The 15551-nt window shown below is 48.5% G+C and overlaps 1 protein-coding gene across 1 annotated transcript in view; it reads left to right on the top strand.

Moving 5' to 3' along the window:
- Positions 1-15551, top strand: part of fndc3ba (fibronectin type III domain containing 3Ba) — a 77602-nt gene that overhangs the window by 49622 nt on the left and 12429 nt on the right. Inside the window, exons 8-23 of the mRNA XM_076017639.1 lie at positions 5016-5074; positions 7113-7264; positions 7355-7414; positions 7501-7639; positions 8111-8164; positions 8437-8561; positions 9322-9496; positions 9933-10019; positions 10467-10602; positions 10922-10993; positions 11771-11889; positions 12131-12236; positions 12875-13047; positions 13147-13260; positions 13379-13528; positions 14349-14629. Of these exons, the coding sequence (XP_075873754.1) occupies positions 5016-5074; positions 7113-7264; positions 7355-7414; positions 7501-7639; positions 8111-8164; positions 8437-8561; positions 9322-9496; positions 9933-10019; positions 10467-10602; positions 10922-10993; positions 11771-11889; positions 12131-12236; positions 12875-13047; positions 13147-13260; positions 13379-13528; positions 14349-14629 (2002 nt within the window). The remainder of the gene's footprint in view (positions 1-5015; positions 5075-7112; positions 7265-7354; positions 7415-7500; positions 7640-8110; positions 8165-8436; positions 8562-9321; positions 9497-9932; positions 10020-10466; positions 10603-10921; positions 10994-11770; positions 11890-12130; positions 12237-12874; positions 13048-13146; positions 13261-13378; positions 13529-14348; positions 14630-15551) is intronic.

Raw genomic sequence — 15551 nt, 5'->3', positions numbered from 1 at the left:
CCTCTCCTCTCCTCTCCCCTCCTCTCCTCTCCACTCCCCTCCACTCCTCTCCCCGGCTCGGATCCTTTGACTCGCCTCGCTCTGCTTTGTTCTCCCCTGATTAGAGGCTTCTGAAGATCAGCAGATATCTGACTTTGTCCCCGCGGGGCGACGACACCGCCGCTCTCGGCGTGTGTGAAGTGGTCCGGGGCCGCTGAGTGAACAGCCGTATCCACATTTTTCTCATTTTCTTTTCTTACTCGAGCCATTAAAGTTTTTTTTTTTTTTTCCTCCAATCCCCGTCCAGACTGACTGCCGGCCGTCATGCCAGAGGAATGCAGCCTCCTCGCCGTCTCGCTTCTTACTGTAGCGCTTACACGGGCGATGCCGCTAAAATTGAAGTGCGCTTTTATGTAACGGCAATAAAAGGCTTGTTGTGCACATGTTGTGCGCATATTTCAGCAGGCGCGAGGGAGCGGGAGGAAATGGAACGAGGCTCAACTTTTAGCCTGGGTCTGAGTCTGAACGTGCGCTACCGAATAACGCGCTAAAGCCCTAGCGCAGGCAATCTGATGGAAATGTGGGTGAATCATTCCAGGCATTCGGGGTTTTGAAATAACAATAGAAAAGAAAAAAGTTGGTGTGGGCGGTTTTTAGTAAATTTACAGTGCTTTGAAGGCAGGAAGAGGCAGGGAATAGGTCCCAGGTGGGTCATGGTTCAGGGGGAAGGTGGTCTAAATTTTCGGGAGGGAGTGAAATTTGAGCATTTACTGAAAAAAAACAACAACACTTAAACAAACAAAAAAAAACCCCAGCAGAGCCCATTTTTGTTATCTCAGAGGGTTGGATTCTCGTGCGTGGAGGCTGAACGGTGGCTTGTGAGACTTTCTAGTTTCACCGCGGATTAGCCGGGGAAGGTGCTGGTATGCAGGTTAGCTGTTGACCCTATTTTGGCGCCCTAATGTTCGGCTAAGCAGTTAAAGGTCCCGCATTGTTCCCGTCTTTTCAGATCTTTATTTGTACTCTAGGAACCCAGTGGGACAGCCGTGCACGACTAATTATCCACAAAGACCTTTAGAAAACAGCATATTTAGCCCTGTGTTTTGCAGCCTTCCAGCTCACTGCTAAAACTGATGTTCTACATTTTGGAAACAAGTGAGGCCTGTTGCCTTTGGTTGTAACCCGGTGGAGCATCCGTGGTCAACTGTTTGTCATAAACAAAACAATCAGATAGCATCGCATTTAGCCTTGTGTTGGCAGCCTCCGGCAACAAACTCTGAAGCTTCCTTCCTGTGTTTTTGCTCTCCTGCTGACGTACTTGGTTTGTGTGAGGGGAAAACGACAAGGGGGCTTGAAAATATAGCGAACAACAGGCTCTGGATGCCGACTCACCTGGAAAGAGGTGCCTGTGCCCTCCGTGACGTCATAAAGGGCAAATTCTTCAGAAGTATATGGGGTTGTATCAAGCAGTCTGTACAGAGTCGTGCTTGCAAAGCAAGACAATTTTGGTCTTTTCTCAGTTCTGGCAACGCATGACATTGTTGGGAAGAGTTGGTAAAGTCACATTGCGTAACAATCGTCTCTGGAAGAAGTAAAAAAAATGTTTTAATTCACTTTTTTGGTTAGAAAAAAAAAAAAAGAAATATCTTTTTCTCACTTAACAGTGACCACCGTGGGGCAGCAGTGAGCACTGCGGTCACCACTGCTGACAGCGGCACTCGTGTGACCCCTGCGCCTGCTGATGATGTCACAAACCTGTGCGCCATCCACGCCTCTCATCCTCCCTCAGCCTTCTCTTCCTTTTTACTCCTCTTACCCCCCCCCCTCTCTCTCTTTCTCTCGCTCTTTGTCCCTCAATTTCCTCCTGTTTTGCTCCCTAATCTCTGAGCCAGACTTCTGCTTGGCCGGCCGTCCTCTCCACTCCGCTGTCTCCGTTCTGTGCACTATGTCTCTCTCTCTTCCTCCCCCTCACCCTCCCACCCTCCTCCTTCCCGTCCTGTCCTTTTTTCCTGCCGACCGCCGCGCTCCCTCGTTCCGTCTGACTGTCCTCGGCGATCTCACACAGGCGGGCGGGCAGACAGGAAGTGAGGTCAGATGAGGAGAGGAAGTGGGCCGGCCGTGAGACGGAGGGGACGGAGAGGAGGTGAGGGCGGCGGGGCGGCTTCTCTGCCGCTACTGTCCCTCTCCGGCCAGAGGAGTAAGTGGAAGCAGAAACCGTAGCAGAACTCGGCGGCGAACTGAGGCAGCAGGTTTTTATATATGCACTTTTTTTTTTTTTTTTTTTTTTTTTTTTCACTCGATCTGCTCCACCAGTCCCCTGAAGTATCTCACATTCGCCTCGCTAACCTCCCAGGCTGAGTGTGTGGGCTGTGCAACCTTTTTAAAGGGTGTAAACGGTCAGTTAATGGCACGCCGGCCGGCGCTGGAAGTGTGGCTGCTGCCCTGCCACTGCTGCTGGCCAAGTCGGCTTCACGCTTTATCTTTTCTTTATTTTGGCTTTTTTTTAGACTGCCATGAATAGCTAGGATTAAAAAAAAAACAATAAGAGAGAGAGTATAACTGCCAGAGATTTAGGGGATTAACCTCAGAGTGCAAAATAAGAAATACATGTGAGGTGAGAAAAATGAAATGAGGGTCAATGATTTAAAGACGCTCATTACACATGTGAAAGAAATTAAAGTGGCTGCAGATGATATCTTGTGAAGCCAAAAAGACAGAAATAAAAAGGGCCTCTTTCCAGTTACAGTAGTAATAATTAAATTACATTAAATTGAATAAGTCTAAAATTACAATATCGCTTTTTTATTCTATGTAATTATCATTTTAAATCTCATGAAATAATCAGAAAACAGCATTTTTGAGCCCATGGCTAAAATTGATGCCTCGGCGGACATCCTGGCAGCCCCCCTTATGACATCACAAAGATCTAAAAACTGGAGTACGTGTTTTTTTTTTTTCCACACACACTCTGCAACTAAACATTTTATACTTCACTGCACACAGAAGAATGGTGCACAGCACAGACGAACCAAACGCGTCCTCCTCCTTTTTGTCTGGGGTCCGCCAGCCACGCAAACGGCGTTTGATCATTAACATCTGCTGTTTGCCGAGCAGCTGAAAAGATGCCGTCATGGAATTCCGCCTCGCCTTCGCCTCTGCCGCGATAGCCGCCGCTGACAAGCAGCGACAGGACGGCCCCGCGCTAAATAGGCCATATTCTGCTTTATTCCTTTCAGCTGCCATGAATTGAACGGCTGGAATCAAGCCGCAGGGACGTGCGTGTCGGGAGCTGCCGGGCTTTTTATTCATTTATTCTGTAAAAGAGAAAATATTGCATTTGCTCAAAGAGGCGGCTGAAAGGGTGCGTGTGCGTGTGTGTGCGTGCGTGCGTGCGTGTGCGTGTGTGTGTGTTTCCAGGGTTTCGACAGGTGATGCAGACAGGCGCAACAGTCCCCATCATTGCTACACACGCTGGAGCCGTTCTCTCTCTTTTAATCTGCTCTTATGTTGTGCGCCCATCATGACTGTCCTGCCTGTAACCTGATACTGACACACACACACACACGCACACACACACACACACACACACACACAGACAAAAAGGTCAAGTCCAGGTTGTCCTTCCATGACATCACTGTTGCCATGACTCATAAGTGCACCCCCAGGCCCGGGAAGGCCCTCTCCTCCACATAACCTGTCATAGGAACTGAGACACACACACACACACACACACACACAGGATTAGGACAAATGTTACGCTTATTCCAAAAGTGTAGTGTTCCAAATCAACTTTTCACTCAAATACGCTTTATGAGAACAGGTGTGTGAGCGTGTTTGTGCATATAGGTGCAACTGGCTCCGTGTGGCTGACACACACACACACGCACGCACACACACACACACACACACATGGAGACATCCTCCTGTGTGATTTACAGTTGCCAGGCTCGGATGGAGAAAGCAGGCCTCCTCCGGCTGGAAAAAGCTGCCGCTGCTGGGATCACACTGTGTGTGTGTGTGTGTTTGTGTGTGTGTGTGTGGGGGGGGGGGGGGGGGGGGGGGGGGGGGAATTCGTATTCACCACGCACACATACGCACTTAGTGGGAGTCACCGTCCTGACAACCCCGAGTCACTGATAAATCACCATGCGTCAGCACGTGGACCCTAAAGTGCAGGACAAAGGCGAGACAGAGAGTTTGATCTATTTTTAGCATTTTCACAAAAAGCTGAGTCCCCATCTGATGTTTGGCAGAATTTATTTTTGAAATCAGGTTGTTGCCGCATCAACTACAACAAGTGGGGCGTTTGTATGAAAATGATGCAACACGATGTGTGTGTGTGTGTGTGTGTGTGTGTGTGTGTGAACTCATTTTTCTTACGGGGACCATGAGTCACTTTGCTCTTTCCATTTTTCCATGTTTTAAAGTCAGGAATTTGTGACTAATGACGTTGTTTTTTGGGGGACCTTTCATTGCTTTTTTTTTTCTTTTCTTTTTTTTTCTTCTCGCAGAAGGCCGGTTGATTTTAGTTTTATGTTTCCGTGGAATGTGCTCATCATGACTCGATGGAATTGATGAAAACAAGCGCCGCATCCCACGCAGTTTGTTCACCGCTCTATTTTGGGCCAGTTCTTGCTTCGTCTTTCTTTCCTCCCCCTCACCCCGCTTAGGTTCGGCCCAAAATGACTTAATATCCAATAAATGTGGCACTTTGACCGCTTGCAGCGGCGCTGATCTACGGCCCGTGCACTTTTCCTGGAATTTCCATCCCACGTTTTTCCCGTCAGGGTCCAAACCCTGGCTGACCTGGGTGTCGCTAGCCTTCTCCGTCTTCTCGGATGCTTCTGCTCAATGCAATGCAAATTCTTTTGTCTCCCCATTGAACAAAAGCAATCTAACACTAATCACAAGTCACGTGATTTCCTTTTCAGGCGCCTGGGTGCCAGTGTCTCTATGTTTGTTGAGACTTGTATTGGCTCATTTTCATGAATCCATTTCTGCTTTTGTAATAATCTGCTTTTCCCGTCTGCCTGCAGATCATGATTCAGAGGCGAAGCGTGTTCAAGACATGCTGTCTACGATTGAAAAACCACAGGTGGGTATGAATAAGACACACACGCAGACACGCACGCACCAACCCTGCTCGCTCGCCGCCGGCTTCATCAATCACCGCTTGTCTCATGCAGCCGCCTCCGGCATCAGCTCCAATAGCCTTTTCATATTTTCATCCCGTCGCAGTGATTAACATGGAAATCAGATGCACGCGCGCTGTGCCTCTTGCCCCCGGAGGGCCCCGCGGCGCTGCACACGCTGGCCACTTGGGGGCAGCATCGGCCCGTCTTGTGCCTCTCCGGCCTTTTTTATTCGCTGGAAAACTATTCCAACAGCAGCTTCTCTCTCAACTTCTCGCTCCGTCCACTGTCTGGTTTGTTCGCGCGAGACAAATGGAGAAAAAATTGATCCGAAAAAAAATTGATAAGAGGTTGAAAACTGGAGGCAATGAATCCAGCCGGTCTTCCAGGCATCACCTGCCGCTTCCAATGAGGCCTAGAAGTGGCGAAACACCGATACATAGTGTGCGTCTGAATCGTACGGAAGAACCGTGCAGGCCTCCCTGCAACAGTGACAGCTGGTGATCTCAGCCACGCTGGGCTCGCATGTTGGCCGAGGCATCAGAGCGATGAGAGCGGTTCACGCAGGCTCGCCCGTGTTCATTAAAATTCACATTTCCTCGAAAAGAGGAATTAATCACGGCGCCGGCGTTTAGATTAGAAACTAACCGCGCTCGTTAATCTCCGGCAACGGCACCAGAAGGGAGGGGACGCATGAAACATGAGTGTCTGCAAACAGAGGCGGTGTTTGAACTGTGCGGAGTCACGATGAACCGTGGATGACATTTCAGCCGCGGGTTAAAGATTTTTAGAATGAAAGGATTTTAAAACAGTGACACAACAAACTGATTTAAGCACTTTATGTGGTGTTTAGCTTTAAATCATACACAAAGATGTATCGGTTAAAGGTCCTAAATGATGCAAAATTCCCTCTTAATAAAACTCCTCTGCATCCTGTCGTCCATTCTGGCCTACTTGCTCGCTCTGCTTTACAGAAAGCTTGCGCTAAAACAGCTCTGTGAAGAAAGCAGGGCCTTTGTGATGTCACAGAGGGCACTCCCACCTCCCGCCAGTTGGTGGGCCACATGCATGGCCAGGCGTCGGCCGACAGATAGTTTCACTCCACTGGAGTCCAGGACAGGAAAATAAAGACCTGAAGCCTGTGGCACTTTCAAAGGTTCCTTGAATGGTTTGCTGTACATCTGGCACCAAAGTTGCTTTCATGCCCGGATTTCACTTTTTTTTTCTCCCCGATGGGACGAAACATGAAAGTGTGAGAAAAACGGTGTTCTTAATTTTCATCTTTGGCAAGCAGTAAATACAACGCCGGTGACGGATTTACGGCGTCTCTTCCCACTTCACTGTAAGCCGCCGCTCGCCCATGAAACTCACTCGCATGGCAAATACCACAGCGCAAAATACAGGCCGCAGTCTTTGAGGGATGTCAGCTTCTCATCCGCCGTCACTTTTCCATCCCGCCGTCAGATCCGCCGTTTATACCCGATGACCCGTCTGCCCGTCCGTCTGTCCGTCTGTCTGTCTGCGCGCGTGCCCGCCCGTCTTCCTCCCAGACAGTCGCGACGCGGCTGCGGCTTCTGTGTGCGGTGTCGCGTCGCAGCCGAGCGCTAAATCACTGCAAATTGGGCGCTGAGTTCCCGTCCACTCCCGTCGGGTCACGAGATGAACGCCGCCGCACATTTTTGCATTTCTGGTACCCGTAAAGAAAAAAGCAGCAGTTCATTCGAGAACATAAGCGTTTTGTTTAGTTTTTTTCCCCCAAAAACGGAACCAGACGTTTGAAAATGACATGTTTTTGTACAGCTGTGCAAAAAAAAAAAAAAAAAAGGTTCCCTCTTACACATTGTCAATGGTGCCCTCTTATTAGCTCGTCAAGTGAAAATGAAATAAAATAAAATAAATAAAATAACTATAAAAAAAAAACATCATCTTCGAAAAGTTGCGTTGCGTCCTGTCTCTGTGCAGCATGTTCAGTGCGTGTGTGTGTGTGTGTGTGTGCAACAGGTCTCCAACGTGCAGGCGCGGTCTGCGCGGCTGTCCTGGGCTCCCCTGGCGGGCCTGGTGCACAGGCACGGCAACGGGATACCCGTGTCGTGCTCCTTCGAGGTCTCCCTGTCAGAAAAGGGCCGAGACGGGAAGTATCGCCTCATATACAGGTAGGAAAATAGTCTGAAAAGTCTCGGCGGCCCAAGGAACCAGGCGTGGGCGCTGACCCCTGTGTGTGTGTGTGTGTGTGTGTGTTGCAGCGGAGAAGAGTTGGAGTTCCACCTGAAAGACCTGAGGCCGGCGTCGGACTACCACGTTCGGTAAGGAGTTTGGTGATTTTACTGTATTCCCGTTGCTCCTCGGTCTTGGTCAGGATTTTCCAACCTCCCATCTTCCTGCTCCTCAGGGTGTCCGCCTCGTACAACTCGGTGCGAGGCTCGTGTTCGGAGGCCGCCTCCTTCACCACACACTGCAGCGTCCCCGACGTCCCGCCGTCGCCCAAACTCCACAACCGCACCAAGAGCTCAATCTCCCTACAGTGGAAGGTAAAGGCGCTTGGTGCTGACGTCGCTCAGCGCTTTAACTGTTCAAAGTGTCCCAGGTTGGATCGGGTGTTTTTGTTTTTCAAGGGCTTATTTCAGGATTTTTCAATCAGGGCTCGAACATGTCAAATTCTTGGTAAATTTCCAGAAACTTTCCATGTGAAGTTAAGCGGGAGAATTTTTGGAAATATTCCAGATTGGAGAATTTTCACAGGAATTATGGGTATTTTTGGCAATTAAAAAGTGGAGGCAATCGAAACAAACTGTATCCAAACATAGGTGCAAAACTTTTTCCCCACCCCGACCCTCTTCTCTGCCCCCTCCTGACCGCCGATAAGCCGGCCAGACAGGATATGAGTGCGGCTGGTCATAAAAACAGGCGGAAGGTATTTCCTCCGTCTCCGTCAGATTCCTTCATCCTCGGCTAATCTCTCTCTCTCTCTCTCTCTCCCTCCCTCCCTCTCTCGTCCACAGCCTACGGGTGACAACGGATCCAAAATCACAAACTACATGCTCCAGTGGGATGAGGTAAGCCCCCCCACCCCACCCCACCCCCGCCTCCTCATGTTCATTAGCCGTCACTCTCTGCTGTCATTCCTTTACGGGGAAAAAAAACGTGGAATGAGGAAAATCTGTTAAAACGGATGTAAAGGTTCATCCTCGGTGACAAGATCCCATTTTAAGTCTGTAATTATTCCCCTCAGGGCTCTGTCGCACTTTCAGTTCCTCAGTGCCTCGCCGGTTAATCCCCCCTCACCCCGCCTGTCGCCCCCCCCCCCCTTTTCTCCTCTCTTCTGCAGGGAAAGAAGAACAGTGTTTTCAGAGAATGTTACTTCGGGAGCCAGCGACACTGTAAAGTGACACGGCTGTACCCGGCCTGCGGCTACACCTTCAGAATGGCCGCCCACAACGACATCGGCGCAAGGTACTGGTTAAAAAAGTTCAAAAAATAAAACATTTTAGCGTAACTTCAGAGAACGTGGCAATATGTGAGGTTTAACCAGTCAGGTGTTGTACAGCTAACTGAGCCACATAGCATTTTTTCCTTCTTTAAATGCAAAAAAAATGCCCTGAGGTTCTGCGTCGACCGCAGCGTACATGCTAGCCATATTAGCATGAGCTAGCATCGCAGACCCTTCTTCTCCTCTTCCACTTTTCTTCTTCTTCTAATTCGCCTTTTAAAGGGCAGCTATTGACAGGTTTTGTCACAGCTGAAAGGAAGTCAGCTGGTGAACAGAGTCCATGACAAACATATGAGCGATCTGGGCTCACTCGTGTTTGTGTTTGCATCTACGATGCGAGAGATTCCATGACTCTGCACAAACACGCAAACCTCTCTCCAGCGGTTTGATTGGACGAGGACAGAAGGGACACGATGGGATATTTGCTGCACTCAGAGCGGCGTTGACACTTCACTTCAGCTTGATTTTACCTTCAGAGCTGTGCACAAAAGGCACCCTTCTGCTTTCACACTCGCCTGAATGAAATATTGATACGAGCTCTTGGTCCTTGACTGCAGGCCTTAAATTAGCCTCCCGCTCCTCCTCTCATCTCCCCAGTCTGCCTGACATCTATTTCATACCGCTGGTCTCCTTTCCTTCTTCTGACTGTTTGTAATAACCGCTCTTTAAAAATAATGATCCAGTCAGTCAGGCGTCTCTTTTCTTCCTTCCTCTTGTGTCCAGTGGCTTCAGCCCAGAGGTGGTGTATTACACCATGGGCTCCCTGCCGCCGCTGCCTCTGGCGCCCCGGCTGGTCAAGGCGGGCGTGTCCTGGGTGACCCTGGAGTGGGGCCGCCCCGAGGGCAGCGCAGGCGAAGAGCAGCTCAAATACACTCTGGAGATCCAGGAAGACAACAGCGTGAGTGTTCACCAAAAAAAAAAAATGTAATCTCCTTTTAATTTCCTGGATGGATCAGGGTAGGTGCCTCAATAACTGACACCAATAAAAATGTTTTTCTTGTTATTGTTATACAATATGTGATGAAAATCCCTCTATTTAATTAACATAGAGAGACTCCAGAGACTTTTTGCATGTTCCTCTCAAGGATGCATGCAAAGGGTCTTCAGTCTCTTTTGCATCAGCTACCGTCACTGTCAGGAACACAGGAAATATTCTGCTGACAATAAAATAAAAAAAAAAGTCAATAAATAACAACCTAATTCTGAATTCTAAGATTCATGAGGTTATTATAACTGGCCAAAGCAGCATTTGTTGCATCCAAACCCCAAACTTGGGCCTTGATACCGGTATTCACGCTGCTCTAATGAGATCATAAAACTCTTGCCACCTACAGGGAACTGACTTTCATCCAAAGTACACTGGAGAAAACTTGACCTGTACTGTACAAGGCCTGAAGAGGAGCACGCAGTATAAATTCAGGGTAGGTTCCCAAGTCCCACTGTCTCCACAGCCAAAACACTGAAACTGCCCTGATGTATTTGAATGGAAGGATATAAATATTTTTGGAGTGAGCCGGCTTGATTTTGCGTCACCTAGCTTCTTTTTTTCTTGTAGTCGTTATCACGAATATTATTTCTTTTGCTCTATTCTTGCTCTCTTCTCCTTTTCACGTCGCCAGCGGTCTCAGTTGGGACAGAGCCGTGTTCATTCGTTCCCAGGTGTTTCTGAGCCTCTCCGACATCCATCAGCCCGGGAAGCTTTCCAACATTTTAGCGGCAGCCTTTGTTAAAACGAGCTGCTCTTTAGCGAGCGGAGTGCTCGGCCCTGCTCCTCTAAAAGCCCTAGATGTTCCCTCTCTTTTTTACCCACTCTTTAACTCAAGTTAATTCATTGTTGGTTTTGTTTCCCCCTCGCCGTCTCTCTGCAGCTCATCGCGTCGAACATGGAGGGGAAGAGCAGCCCCAGCGAGGTGCTGGTTTGCACCACCAATCCAGACAAGCCGGGTCCCCCGTCTGCACCCTGCGTCACGGCGGCAAACCCCTACGGCTTCACTGTCACATGGGGTAGAGATGATGATTATTGCTGTTACTTTCACTGAAGTTTGCTAAATGACCAAAACCAAGCCTTAGTTGCACACAGACTGGATTTACATGTTGGCAATGCAGATAAAATTGCTCTTCCTTCAACTACTTACATGTGATGGGTTTGCAGTGCGCTTTCTTACCACCAGATGGCAGTAAATGTCACACAGCAGATCTCTAATGATTGTCAATGGCCAAATAGCAACGTTTCTGGATGTAAAGGTGGAAAACTGAGAGATGAATACTGACACTGACTTCTCCTCCTCCTCTTCCTCTTCCTCCTCCTCCTTTTCCTCCACAGACCCGCCCCTGGACAACGGCGGCTCGGAGGCCCTCACGTATCTGCTGGAGATCTCGGAGGGATCCTCCGAAGGTGCCACCGTCCTCGTCTTCCTTTCACCACAGTTCATATTGTTGTTGTTGTTGTTTTTTTAAGGCCGTATGTTCCACTCTGTCCATTTTCCTCACTTAAAATAAAGAGCCGCCACCATTCGCCGTCTATTCAGCGCGCAGCCAGTTTTAGATAGGAAGCCAATGTTCTCTTTCTACCTTATGCCGCTCCGCCGATCACACCATAAATATAACATGAAAGCACACTCAGCTAAGCACTGCCGGTTGAACAGGTGCACACGGCTTGAAAAATGATTAGTTCCATTTAAATCTCCTTTTTCCCCCCAAGGTGACCTTACCATTTGAGACCCCCCCACCCCTCCACACCCCAACATTCTGCACTTGACCATTAATCTGTGTCCCTATCTGCTCACCCCTTTGTGATGTCACAAAGGGTGCTGATCGCGGCATGGGAGGTCCAACAGTTTTAGCAGTTTGTAGTTTTTTTTAGTTTAGTTTTAAGTTCACCTTGACTGCACCAGCCCACATCTTGCATATGCATAATTCTGCAATCACATCTTACATTGGCAAAGGGGAATAATCACCTTTTGCATGCCCACACAATCATGAGAGGGACACAAACGGCTCTGCAATGTGTGTGTGTGTGTGTTATTTATTCTGTTCATTTATTCTCAAGTACTGTGACGTACTTGTTGTTGTTGTGGGATTCTAGGAACGCACTTTTGTCTCGCCACTCATCATTTATTTGTGTCGATTGTGTGTGTGTGTGTGTGTGTGTGTGTGTGTGTGTGTGTGTCAGTGAGCCAGTGGGAGGTTGCGTACAGCGGCCCGTCGACGGAGTGCGTGTGTGAGCGCCTGACCCCCGGAACCTTCTACCGCCTGCGCGTCTGTAGCATCACCACCGGAGGACACAGCCCTGTAGGACACACACGCAAATGCAATTTATTATCATTTTAAATCTGCAATTATTTTTTTCAACTTGCAATTTTAATTAGTAGGAGTTTAAAAAAAAAAAAAAAAAGATAAGAAAAAAAAAAAATCAGTGAAACCAGCGTTAGCTGTACATCTCTGCAGAACATACATGAATTAGTAGTTTTTTTTTCTGAAACTTTACTCGCTCATCAAGATATCCATGGGATGCCTTCTCCTCTTTCTGCAGTGCACCGTTAGCGTCCCGGTCCGCACGTTGAGTGTCCCGCCGGGTCCTTGCCAGCCGCCAAGGATTGTGGGTAAAGCCAAACACAAGGAAGTGCAGTTACAATGGGGTGAGTGCTGACCAGCAAGGGCAATCTGACTTGGTCATCTGCCAGACAGCGTTGTTTGTATATATATATTTATATATATACATATATAGCAGCTTAATTGTCCTCTTGCCGCTAAATTTGCTCTTATCATAACTCCACTCAAGCCTCTTTCAGCCCTAATTTGGCCCTAAATTTGGCCAATTAAGCTCCTAACAGAGCCTCGTATCGGACTTGACTCCCGTAATGTCGGCCTGTTATGGCTGATTAGTGCAGTTATCTGTTGGCAGGCGAAAGACTCGAAAGACGGAGGGGGGTGGGGGGGGGGAACAGAGGGAGTCCTTGTTTAAACAATTTCAGTGCAGCTGGCCCCGGGGCCCTAATCAGCGAGCGCTGGCTGTTATTACTTTAAAGGTCAGACCTGATGTGTCGGAGGGTTTTCCCCTCTGTTACTGAGAGTCGCCGCGCCGCCTGCTTTTAAAATGCAGCTGAATGACGGAAAAGTTTCAATTTGATTTTTAAAAGATAATCCTGCGTAAAGTCTCAGCGGTCACAGACTGAGCCACATTTAGCTTCAGCCAGGAGTTTTCCATCCCCAATAACTGATTCCCTTTTTTTTTTTTTTTTTTTTTTTTTTTTTTTATCCACCCTCTGCCCCGCAGACTCTCCGGCGTCCGAGGGCGTGTGTGAGGAGTGCGTGTTCAGTCTGGAGATGAGCGAGGGCAGCGCCAAGCCGGCCGAGGTCTACCACGGCTCGGAGCTGCAGTGCACGGTGGGGAGTCTGCTGCCCGGAGCCACGTACAGCTTCAGGCTGCGGGCTGCCAACGAGGCCGGGGTAGGACGAGAAGGAGTCTTTGCACTTTGGAAAACCGACAAACATTTTTTGTCTTTGTTTGTTTGCGCTTCCGCTGACGTCCTCCACCTCTCCTCTCAGTTTGGAGCGCACTCTGAACCCACGGAGGTGACGACTGCCGCCGGGCCTCCGGGCCAGTGTGCGGCACCGGTCATCACTTTGACCAGCAATACCTGCGTAACACTCAACTGGGAGGTGAGACCAACGCAAATATGCTCATTTTATTTATTTTTTCAGAGACATACAAAAAAAAAAAAAAATCACTGACATTAATCATAATACCCAAATTCTTATTTTGGATTTGATGACCCAGAGTCCCGAGGGTTCGGGCACAGACATCTCCGAGTACCGTTTGGAGTGGGCGAGGGAAGAGGAGCCCATGGAGCTCATCTACTGCGGCGCCGCCACGCTGTGCGAGCTGTCGGACCTGACGCCGGCCACAGATTACTGCTGCAGGCTACAGGTAAACACGCAAAACAACCGCCGACCACTTGGGGATCCCGCGGCGCCATAATGAGCAATGCGTTTTCTTCACTTGGATCGCCATCCATCATCTGTCGGCTCTGATTCTCCTCCGCCGGGCCGCAGCCAATCAGCTGCCTCCAGCCCTCTGCGTCCTTTTTCTCTCACGCCTTCTCACTTTGTCATCCTTCACTCTAGACTTTCATGAACAAACATGCAGACACTCTTTTCTTGCTGCCTTGAACGTTTTATATTGGGGTTTTTTGTTGTTGTTTTTATTGGTTTTTTTTTCCCATCTGTGCAAAAAAAAAAAAAAAAAAATCTTGGGTGTCTGGTGGTAAATTATAAGAAATACAACTTGAATAGGATTTTTGTTTAGTTTTCTGTCTGGCCCCTTTAAAATAAGTAGTCGCTTCACTGCCAAGATAAAGGTGTAAGTCAGGCTCATGTTTTTATGGCACGCTATAGATTTCTTCTTGCTGCCGGCTGCTTCTTGGAAAAAAAAAAAGTTGGGGCGGAGGGGTCAGCAGGACGTTGTGTTCTTCTGTCTGTAACGGTTTCCTCATGTTCCTGGTCCTTTTGTGACACTTAAAAGCCACAGTGTGCTCATTATGTCGGCTAATTAAGAAGAACATTAAAAAAACAAAAAAAGGACAGAAAGAAATCGTTCAAGGTTTTAGAAGGTATTCTTGGTGTTCTTCACATAAATGTGATGTTTTCTTCTCGCTTTGAAAAGCTCCTGTTAAACTTGAGAACACACTGTGTTACATCATGCTCACTTCTGAGAAAATGACAACTCCCCCCCCTTGTGTCCGTCGAAGGCGGTGAACCAGGCCGGCGCCGGCCCCCCCAGCGAGCAGGTGAGCTTCCGCACCCCGGCGACCAACCCGGACCCGGTCTCCACCCTCGCCATCCTGGACCTCCCGAACAGCTCGGAGTCGGGCGTGTCCCCGTCCACCTGCCTCCACCTGAAGTGGGAGGAGCCCAACAGTAACGGGGCGGACATCACTTCCTACGTCATCACTCTGGAGGAGCAAACCATCACGGTGGAGTCGGGCACGTGTCACCTGGTCAGGGACCTGCAGCCGGACAGCGAATACAGGTATTGTGACTCGGTTCAGGTACCTTCAAAGTAAAAGCACGGCAAAACCTGAAGAATTTGGATTTGTTTTGACACCTTGTTTATTGTTAAGTCCCAAATTATACCATTATTAGAGATAATAAGTATGTGTGGAACCAATTGTTCAAAAAAAGTCCAGTAAATGGACGTTTGGATGTTTAGCTCTCTGTTTACTTCCAACTGTTAGCTTCCCGCCAAAAGGGGATTCTTTGTTGGACCTTCCACGTTTAGAAGGTGGCAAAAAACATAGCAACCCTGGCTTGAGGTGTTATCCCTAACCACACAGTGATATTGGCGGCCCTTTGTGACATCACAAGTGTTGCTGATTGGTTTTAGTCTTAGAAGTGGAGGAAGAGAAACCTGTTGGGATTGTATTCTTTTTCCTTTCCCCCGTTCCCAAGTCGCTAATGCAGTTGTCTGGAAGGGGTAAATTTTGCAAAACTATGGAGCCGTTAGCGTCACAGAGCATCTCCGCTGCATCCTGCTGCACAGATAGCAGACCCGCCGTATCTTGCATAAATCAGCCTGTTGTTCCGGACAAAGTGTCACAGAGCCAGAAAATAATAATAATAATAATAACAGCAGCAGCAAAAACACAGCCCCCCCAGAACAACAATCCCTGTATTAGCTGTCAGGCTCCCCCTCCTCCTCCTCCTCCTCCCCCTCCTCCTCTTATTCTGGTGCACTAGCAAAGCTTAATTAACAAACAACCCAAACGTGTGGAAAAAAGGTTGAGATGGCAAGGTGACTCATATTTAGATATCACGCGGCCCATTGTGACGGGCTTACGAAAGTGGGAAAAAAAATTAATTTCTGTTTGTGTATGAGTGTTTTGCATCTGGTCCTTAATGACAGTGGTATTATATTGCGTGTCATATATGTGGGGTCCTGCACGGCTTGTTTA

This window comes from Nelusetta ayraudi, unplaced genomic scaffold (assembly GCF_046127955.1).
Source record: "Nelusetta ayraudi isolate G7.1 ecotype Tasmania unplaced genomic scaffold, CSIRO-AGI_Nayr_v1 ptg000007l, whole genome shotgun sequence".
NCBI lineage: Eukaryota > Metazoa > Chordata > Actinopteri > Tetraodontiformes > Monacanthidae > Nelusetta > Nelusetta ayraudi.
Note: the sequence above shows the minus strand (reverse complement) of the source record. Positions and strands in the feature narration are given on the sequence as shown.